Below are 10,748 nucleotides of genomic sequence, written 5' to 3'. Positions count from 1 at the left end.
AAAAAAATACACAGAAGAAAAAATAAGATAACTGGAACCTCCTAAAAATTAGACACTTAAACATGTATCAAAAGATTCCCCCCTCAAAAAAAAAAGATTTCCCCAAAAGAGTGGCAAGGGAGCCCAGAGACTGGGAGAAAAATTTTGCAATTAGAAAACTATAACACCTCTACAAGAAAAGGACAAAAAACCTAATTAAAAAATGAGCACAGCACAAGAACCAACACTTCATCAAGGAAGACATTCAGGCAGCCAGCAAACATGAAGAAGTGTTCGCTTTCATTAGCTGTTAGAGAGATGCAAATCAAAGCAATAATCAGATATGATCTTATATCAGCATTAATAGCAAAGTTAAAAAAAAAACAACCAGAAAGCAACAGGTGATGGCAAGGCTGTGGAGAGACTGGGATCCTCCTATATTGCTGGTGGTACTGTAAAATGGTTCAACCACTCTGGAAAACAGGTTGGTACATCCTCAGAAAGTTGGAAATAGAAATACCTATGACCCAGTATATATATGTATATACTTTGTATATAGCAACAAGATATATATGCACAAGACCTCTTTAAAGTGTTCAAGAGCAAAGATGTCAGTTTGAGGACTATGGTGTGCCTGACCCAAGCCATGGTATTTTCAATAACCACACAGGCATGCAAAAGTTGGACAGTAAATAAGGAAGACCATAGAAGAATTGATGCATTTGAGCTGTGGTGTTGGAGGAGAGTATTAAAAGTACCATGGGCTGCCAAAAGAACAAACCAATTTGTGCTGGAATAAATACAGCCAAAATGCTGCTTGAAAACCAAGATGGCCAGACTTCGTCTCTCATACTTCAGATATATTATAAGGAGAGACCAGTCCCTGGAAATGGACATCATGTTTAGTAAAATGGCGCATCGGAGATAAAGAGGAAGATCCCCAACGAGATGTATTGGCACTGGGCTCAAATGTAGCAACAATTATGAGGTTGGTGCAGGCCTGGGCAGTGTTTGGTTCTGTTGTGCATAGGATCTCTATGAGTCTGTACCAACTTGATGGCACTTAACAACAAGAAGTAACAGCCAGGACATGCGTAGATATCTGCACACCGATGTTCATTGCAGCGCTATTCACAATAACAAAAAAGATGGAGACAGCTTAATTGTTCATCAGTGGACGAATGAATAAACAAACTTTGGTACATACACACAATGGAATAAATACTGAGCTCTGGTAGCATAGTGGTTACGAATCGGGCTGTGAACCATAAGGTCAGCGGTTCGAAACTACCAGCCGCTCCGCGGGAGAAAGATAAGGCTTTCTACTCCCGTAAAGATTTACACCCTCGGAAACCCTGTTACAGGGTCACTATGGGTCGGAACTGACTCGATGGCACTTAACAACAACAACAACAAGTATTGAAGAATAATGATGACTCTGTGAAACACCTCATAACACGGATGAACCTAGAAGACATATGCTGAGTGAAATTAGTAATTCACAAAAGGACAAACATTGTATGATACCAATGTTGTAAAAACTCAAGAAAAGCTTTTCATATTAAATGAAACATTCTTTGATGATTACCAAAGGTGGGAGGGAAGGGAGAATAATTCACTGACTAGAGGGTTGTTGTTAAGTGCCGTCAAGTTGGTTCTGATTCATAGTGACCCTACATAGGGTTTCCGAGGAGTGGCTGGTGAATTTGAACTGCCCACCTTACAGCACAAACCGACCTTGTGATCCAGTGCATTATCCTGCAGCACCACACCAGGACTCCTGACTAGAGGGTAGACACATGTTAACTCGGTGACAGACAGGGCAATATACAATAAGGTGGAGGGCAGTATACAAGAAGAGGGAGGTTGGGGGGGAAGAATGATGAGGACAAGTGAAGACACAGGGAGATATGCAAAGGCTAAAAGAGGATGGGGTAAATAGTAATATATACATAACCTTGAAACAATAGCATTATGCACGTAGATGTAGATACATGACAGATACACAGGCTGAATGGGTATGGAGGAAAAATGGAAGTATACCCACAAAAGAGGGTATTTGTATATGGTGGCGCATACAACAGACAAAAAATGGTGAAAACTTCTTAGATAACATCTTAAGGTTATGAGTTGCTGGTCTAGGTGCTCAGGACCAAAGTCTCAGGGGACACCCTAATCATTTGGCATAAAACATTACACAAAGACATCCAACTTTGGTGAGTAATAGCTGAAAGCTTAAAAGCTCGTGAGCGGCCACCTCAGGTGCAGTTATTGGTCTCTCCATGTACGGAAGGAAGAAGAGTGCTGAAAATTGAAGATGCTCGGAACCAATTAGTTCACTGGACTAACGGAGCACATGAACATCAGTCTCCACGACTCTGAGACCAGAGAACTAGATGGTGCCTAGCTACCACTACCAACTACTCAGAAACAGTGAAAGGTCCCAGAAACAGTGAAAGAAAATGTAGAACAAAACTCAAAATTATTTATTAGAAACATATTGGGTTTACTAGTCAGAAAGAGATGGAGATACCTGAGACTCTGACCCTGTACCACCCTTCAGGTCTGGCATGGAACTCATCCCCATGGCAAAGTTTTCAGCCAAGCAGTAGATAGATACATAGAAGGGACAACAACACTAGTAGGATATATGATCACCATGGAATGGTCAATCATTCAAGATGAAAAAGACAACATTTACTTAAGAACAAAGCTGAGAAGAAGTGATGGAAAGGAGTGTGAAATGGTAATAGGAACCACAGGGAGGAAGTGGGATAACTGTTGCATGGAGGGGATGGCAGTCGTTGAGATGAAACCAAGTGTATGATTTGTTGAATGTACAACTGATGATGTTATCTGTAAACCTTCACTCAATTCACAATAAAAAGTTAAAAAATTTAAATGGGTGCTCTTTAAAACCTTCTAAAGCAGATAATTGCCACTAACCAAAAAAAGGTCGTTAGTGTTCTCTTAACTCAAAATTGCCTATAGCTTTAATTCTCAGTAAAAGCTGACTTGATAAACAGATTTTTTTTCCTCTCAGTATACTTCAAAATGACTCATGAAGCCACTTAGGAAAAGTTCCATTTAGGCATGTTAGATACAATGTATGAGTTTTTAAGAATCTTTGCAGTCTGGAGTCCTGGTATGGTGCTGTGGGCTAATTCGTCAAACTGCAAAGTCACTTGAACTGCAAGGTCAACGGTTCAAGCTCACCAGCTGTTCCTTGGAAACCCTATACAGGGTCGCTATGGGTCAGAATCAACTCGACGGCACTTAACAACAGCAACAACAACAACATACTTCAAAATGACTCATGAAGCCATTTAGGAAAAGTGTCATTTCAGCATGTTAGATACAATGCTTGAGTTTTTAAGAATCTGAGAGAAGAAAAGTAAAATTCTGGGTGACAAAGAACTGCAGTTTTACCTAAGCCTAGCCCAGTGAAGCTTGATACCCCCATAGGCACAGACTCCAGGTTAGCAGAAGCAAATGTCGAGTAAAAAACAGAAAACCTTTGCCAATTTGGAAACTGTAGATGTAGAGGGAAATGTGAAGTTGATTGGGAAGAGTCGTAACAGTTAGACATTTTGAACTAATAGTCTTGCATTGTGGTTATGTGCCGCTGAGTCTATTTTGACTCGTAGTGACCTTGTAAAGGGTTTCTAGAGAGTGGCTGGTGGGCTTGAACTTTGTTAGCAGTCCAGTGCTGATCCTACCATACCAAGATTCCAGTTTTGCATTATGATAAATAGGACTAGGCTTTACAGCAAGGAGAGTAGGCAATACTCAGCTTTGTCTTCCCCTTTGGGACTGACAAGAAAAGAAACCAGTGGGGTATTTAAAAGATATATATGAATATAAGGAGTTAGCTATGTTATGAAAACAACACTCTGTAAGCCCAAGAAGCCCTTAGAGTGACTTAATGTAATAGCTGTGGAAATGTCTTTATGTGACTTAATGACACATGTCACAGTTTTGAGTAGATTCAAATGACTCCTAAGTGCTGATCAGGAAAATGTGATCTCTCTGCCCGAGGGAGATGAAAACTGAGTAATGGCCATCAGCCTTTCCAGTGGAAAGCTTATTTGAAACTGCCGTGACTGCAGTTTCCACAAAAACTTGGGATCCAGATTTTGTTACGAAACTAAGAACCTTTCAGATAAAAGGTATTATAAAAAGGTTATAAATAAAGTTTATTAAAGTTTAGTAAATCGAAAGTACTGAATTCATGAGAAAGCAACTGAGCTGAGCATACATTTCTCAGCAGAAACTAGACTTTAATTATTTTTAAGAGTCTTAAATGTAGCTACTTATCATTCTACTCTTTCAGATCAACTGCTTAAATTTAGGATGTTTTGATGTTCGTCTGTTTCACCTGTTTTGTCCTTGGGTGGCTCAAAGGGTTAAATACTCAAGTACTAGCTGAAAGGTTGGTGGTTTGAAGCCACCCAGAGGCACCTCAGAAGACAGTCTGGACAGTCAGCTCTGTTCTGCACACACAAAATAGCCATGAGTCAGTCAGCCACACAGCAGCTAACCAGCAACACAGTATGATGTTAGTTGTTTTGTTGTTGAAAATTAAACACGTTCTGTTCCCTGTCCCTTCTTTTTTCATTTTTGTTTTTGTTTTGGTCTTTTGTAGACCCTGTTGGAAACAACTACTAGCCTTCTAAACCAAGATCTCCACTGGTCATTGTGTAACCTGAGAGCTTCAGTCACTAAAGGATTGAATCCCAAGCAGGATTACTGCTCTGTATGTTTACAGCAGTACAAGAGACGCCAAGAAATGGCTGATGAGATTATTGTCTTTAGGTAAGAGGGGGACGGAACAGTTGCATATGTGGTATGTGTATACGAATTATTATTGCTAGGCAGAAATACACATGACATATAACCCCCAAGCCCTGGTGTGGCACTGGACTGCAAGGGCTGTTTGAGCCACACTGGCAGTTCAAACTCACCAGTTGCTCCTTGGAAACTCCTGGGTCACTGTGAGTCAGAAGGCACTTAATTTAGTAATTCCAGTAGTGAACTGATTCAGTCAGTCATTCTAGCAGTGAACAAGACAGGCAAAGTTGCCATTCTTGTAGACTTTAAAATTCTGGATGAGGATAGAGGAGAGTGGGTAGGGTGGTCAGATAGTAAATAAATCACAGAGTGTAATACAAGCTACAAAGAAAGGGACTAGTCGAGGATGACTCCAGAGTTTCTGGCTGAGAAACTGGAAGATTGGAGTTGCCATTTATTGAGATGTGGAAGGTTGGGTGAGAGCATGAAGTGGATGTGTAGGGTTTTTTTTGAGGGGTGGGGGGCACTGGGGGCACAGAATAAGAAGTTTGATTTTGGATATCTTAAATTCCACCTGAAAGTTATGCATTGACATCTGGGGTACTCAAACATTTCAGGTTGAAGCAGTAAGGAGGAATCAACAAAGATGACTGGTCAGTTAGAAAGAAAGGAAAACGAGACAATGGGGAGTCATAGTCAGTTGAAGAGGGCCTTTCAAGGACAGAGTGTCAAATGCTGCTGGTTGTAAAGATGAAATCTGAGAATTGTCCATTAGATTTAGCAGCAAAGTCATTGGTAACTTGACAAGAGCTGTTTCAGGGAGTAGTGTGAATGAAAGCTCGAGAGAGAAGAGACCATTTAGAGACACCAAATATAGACTGCATATACCAGCTTTTAAAATTCTCCACAGGCAGAGAAACAAGGAGAGAGGAGTAGACTTGTGAGCAGAGGGACTGACAGAATGTGGGGTCTTCCTGTGGCAGAGCAGCTAAATAGCAGTATGAGAGGGATGAGATCCTGATGAAGACTGGTAGATGCTTCCAGTGTTGGACTCTTACCAGCTTTGAAATGAGGGGGAAAGAGCTTGGAGTTAGAATACAAGTAGCAAACATGTTGTTAGGCCAGTTAACAGGGATGCCTCATGAAACCGTGACCCTAAACCTCAAAACCAAGGATTCCAATCTCATGAGGTATTTGGCTAATACTGACATTTTAAAAGGTCCTTAAATCACAACTGTCAATTTGTTGAGGCAAACCACTCATATTTATTATCAAGCTGCATATATAATCGTGATTTTCCATTAACTTTTTTTTTTCAAACACTCTGAAAGTATTTCCTCATTTGAGAAATGTGAACAGAAGTCGAACACATTCCCCCAGGTGGTTGGTAGAGAATTTGAGTATACAAACATGTAAATCTGGGTTTAAACAAAGAGAAAGACAGAATATATGAATTCCCTTTTCTGTTTCTTACCCTACAAAATCATTCGTGTAATCCAGCTTAATAGAAATCTTTTGTTGTGTATAAATACACGCTAACATAGCTCATGTTTATGGATTTTATGGTAATGGAAACTAAAAATTGATCGCCTTCATTTTCCAGCTGTGGCCATTTGTATCACTCATTTTGTCTGCAAAACAAAGAGTGCACCATAGAAATTGAGGGCCAAACAAGATGGACTTGCTACAAATGCAGCTCAAGCAACAAAGTAGGGAAACTAACTGAAAATTCATCTGAAATTAAGAAGGGAAGGATAACCACATCACAGGTAAGACTTTTTTTTTTTTTTTTTTTTAAACAGCCAGATGAAGGTGATCTTATCAGTATCCTTTAGTCCCAATCTCATTTTCTTCAGGTCTTTTTGTCTTTAGATGCCGTCGCATCGGCTACATCTCAGAATGAACTTTGCATAGTCCTGCATCATCCTCACAATTGTGGCAGTACTTGAGCCCACTTTTGCAGTCACTGTGTCAATTCAGGTCTTACTGGCTTCAACAAATTTCCCTGATAGTTATCCAGTGTACAGTACCTTCTCTTCTTATTTAGGGTTTGATGAGCCTCTCTCTCCTCTCTGCCCAGCATAAAAAAAAATGGTTGAGTAAGACTCACCCAACAATGGGTCTCTTGTGATACAATAGTGAATTAATTGTTATCAGAACTGCTTGTGAGGGTTGGAAATGTAGACATTTTGTATCAAGGTGAGGAGTGATTGACTTTCCAGTCTAGGAGCGGAGGAGGTCCCTGGGACCATCAAGGGGAGAAGGGTGGAGAGCGGGACCCTACCCAGAGAAGTAGTGATGCCTGAGATGGAGGCAGAGAAGATGATGTGGAGAGATGGAGCAGTTGGGGACTTAAGACCCAGAGAGGGAGAGGGGCTGTGTGCTGACGACGGGTGCAGGCATGTAGTGTATACCCATTGGTTGGTTGATGATGAATGGAGGGGATTGTAACCATGGCAATGAAATGATATTCGATAGGATGAATGTAAAACTAATGTTCTCCCATGTAAACTATCACATAATTCACAATAAAACACTAAAAAAAAAAAAGACTCACCCAACAAATCAAAGATCCAATAAGAATGGGAACCAGGTTTAAGCAAGGTCTTTAAAGAAGACCTTTTCCACCTCTGAGAAGTTCATGATCTAGTTGAATGGAAGACGTACAGACTTGAGCCTACTTACGAAACTTTGACAAAATAACAGGTCAGCAAGTCCAAAACTGCTACAGTCTTGAGCCTTGTTTAGGAGTGCAGAGTTACCATTTTTAAGTCGGCTTGGTGATGGAGAGAATGTATACACTTATGCTCTAAGACTGGTTTTCTCAACTGGGGACATTTCTCAAATACTTGATGCAGTAATGTTCATTTGCGAAAGTTTTATATTGCCTTTGGAGTCTGACCATTGGACGATATACAACTTTTTTCTGTTTTACAGCATCAAAAAAATGTATTTTTTTAAGAGCAGACATTGGAGCAGATTTTGAACTTTATTGCTTAGTAGCTTTGAGAGAGCAAAATTTGCCAATACAGAAAGCTCATGGGAGAAGCAGGACTGTGACTTGATTGTACTGTGCTCAGCTATACTTCCTGTTCAGAATTGTAACATCCTAGGTGTGGTGCTGTAGGATAAGCGCTGTACTGCAAGGTCAGTTTGCACTACCACGTTGGTGCGCTCAAACCCACCAGCTGCAATGCATCTCAGAAACCCTATACAGGGTTGCTATGAGTAGGAACCAATTCCACAGCACTTAATAGCAACAACAAATAATGTTAAGCAAGCTGAAATGGGAACAATTTTGGGTTTTTTAAAGCATTTTTTTTCTAGCTGTGATTTTCTTAAGATAGTGTTAAATAATCTGGTTAGTAACACAAGAAGGGAAGAAAAAATGACACATTTTCACATGGTTTATGTTATGCTAGTCTTCACAGCAACTTTATGAAGGAGACAGAATTATTTTACAGCTGACAGAGTCCAGGTGTGGCGCTTTGGGATAAAGCACTGGACTGCAAGGTCATTTTGAACCATAAGGTCGTGATTGAAACTCACCATCCACTCATTGGAAACCAATTCAACAGTATTTAACAACAGCAACAACAACAAAAACTGTAGCTCAGAGAAGGAGCACCAGTCTTGGAACTCATCACCCCCAGTTTCCTTCTCCACTATGTTCCCCATCTTAGCCTGTTCTGTCTCTCTTTTAAAAATCATTCTGGCTCTACTGAAACCTGGTAGAGCTGATATTTTAAATACACCCAGGCCACATTGGCTGTGCTAGTCATGGTAACTTGCATGGTGTGACTATTCACATTTTAAATTGTAAGGAAATTTAAATTGAAAATAATCTATATTATGATGACTTTTTAAAATGTATTTCACAAAAGTTCAACTTTTTTTTCATTTCCTTTGAAAATCTGTCAGCCCTGTTGCATTCTTACCCAGCGCATCCAAACCAAGTGCATGGAAGGTAGCACAGGTGAGGAACCAGGACTCAGAAATCACCCACCTGTTGCTCTTCCTCTCTGCATTTGGAGATTCTTATGCCTTTTTGTAATATAATCTTTCTACCAAATAGTGTTTTATTTCATCCTTTTCCAAAACTGTGATAAATGACTTTTGTGTTTTCAGTGTTTTGAGTCCTGTTGTGGCACCATAGGATAAGCACTCAACCTCAAGGTCAGTTTGAACCACAAAGTCAGCAGTTCAGACTCACCAGCTGCTCCTCAGAAACCCAATATAGGGTCACTAGAGTCAGAACCGACTCAACGGCACTTAACAACAACAACAACAGTTTAACAGTATGCGACAGTTGCCCTCAAAACCATACTTTTAGAAGAGAGAAATTCTTTTTTCTTGCTGTTCACATCTGTCTTCTTAACAGCTTGTCAATCTATGCAGACAGTAACATGAGTTTATTAGTTATTGTCAAAGGTGTACACAGATATGACAAGAGTTACTATCCAGAAAGTTTGCTCTTCTCTGGAATGAGCACTTTTGGTTTTTATTAATTTTTAGAATCATCTTAAGAAAATGTTTTGTCTTTCAGAGTAAATTTATGAGTAATGTAATTGGAAAGTATTAATAACTGTCAAGTAATCAATAATTGATGTTTATGCTCACGTCATACTTTTCTATAACTCTTATACATTGCTTAATTATTTTTAATTCCCAGTGTATATTGGAAATTTGGTTTGCATACTGTTTAATGAAATAGGAACACTAATATTAATGCCTTGTGTTCATTTGCTGATTTTTAGAGAATATTAACTTTCCAGTATAAACAGGTTAGATTCAACTTATATACTAAAAATGAGATTTCAGGATTTGATGATAGCACCATTTCTCAAAAGCTTATCTTCTAAATTAAACTTATATATTAAATTAAGATTAATATCTCAGAAGTCCAGAGAGATAATAATATATAAGTGACATTTTTTGGAGAACATTATCCATTGTCTAAAATCTTATTATACTTTAGTACTGAGTACTTTATTATTTCAAGCAGTATTTGACATATGCCTTCATCGGGTCAAAATGCTAAGTATACATTAGTGAACAAAAACAAGCAGTTCCCTCAGTCGATGTAGCTTACCATTTTTAGTAAAGGAGCTAGATAGTAATCAAGTAAACAAACAATATCATTTTAAATTGTAATTTGAAATGCTGCAAGGTACTGTGAGAAGAAAGAATAGAATGTCATAGCATGAGTGGACCTACTTCAGATCGGGCAGACAATTCAGAGATGACATTTAAGTTGAGCCCAGAAGGATAAGACGGTACCAGCCATGTATGAGAACTAGAGAAAGAACATTCCAGGCAAGAAGAGAACAAGCCCAAGGATCTAAAGAGGGAAATAATTTGGATGTTCGAAGAAATGAATGATCAGTGACTAGAACATAGTTGGCAGGGCCAGATCCTACATAGCCTTATAAGCCCTGGTATGAGTTTGGGTTTTATTCCTGAAGTACAGGCAGTCCCTGGATTACAAATACGTTCTGTTCCTAAGTCTGTCTTTAAGTCTAATTTGTTAAGTTGGAACAGTTACGTATGGTTCATATCTGGTGTCAACATAGGCAAATTTTTATCTTAAAATAGTTTACCTTTTCTGTACATAAGAAACAAACACTTCCAGGTACACTAAAACATCCTTTTAGCACAATAAATCAGCAATAATAATAGCACAATAAAGCAGTAATAATAATAGTGTTTTGTTGCTTGTCCTAAAGTAATGCCCATTTGTTATTATAAACCATTTTATTTATTTCAAATTTTTAATATATTCGACTCTACCGGGATTGGTTCATAACTATGGATGTACGTAAGTCAGACATATCACTTTTCCAGAGCAGCGTGACCATCATACTTATTAAACTTCTGTAAATTTGTGCATCTATGTTTGATCCAAAAAAATTTACATGTTCAAGAGACCAAAGGCTGACAACAGTACTAAGAACTGTTTTCAATCTTTATATATAAGT

At 38.9% G+C, this 10,748-nt stretch overlaps 1 protein-coding gene across 1 annotated transcript in view; it reads left to right on the top strand.

Annotated features, from left to right (window-relative positions):
• VPS8 (vacuolar protein sorting 8 homolog (S. cerevisiae)) overlaps nt 1-10,748 on the top strand; it is a 389,175-nt gene that overhangs the window by 304,915 nt on the left and 73,512 nt on the right. Inside the window, exons 41-42 of the mRNA XM_006869833.1 lie at nt 4,625-4,794; nt 6,374-6,539. Coding sequence (XP_006869895.1) covers nt 4,625-4,794; nt 6,374-6,539 — 336 coding nt within the window. The remainder of the gene's footprint in view (nt 1-4,624; nt 4,795-6,373; nt 6,540-10,748) is intronic.

Source organism: Chrysochloris asiatica, unplaced genomic scaffold (genome assembly GCF_000296735.1).
Source record: "Chrysochloris asiatica unplaced genomic scaffold, ChrAsi1.0 scaffold00135, whole genome shotgun sequence".
In the NCBI taxonomy this organism is placed as follows: Eukaryota; Metazoa; Chordata; class Mammalia; order Afrosoricida; family Chrysochloridae; genus Chrysochloris; species Chrysochloris asiatica.
The sequence above is the reverse complement of the archived record's forward strand: the minus strand, read 5'-3'. Positions and strand labels throughout refer to the sequence as shown.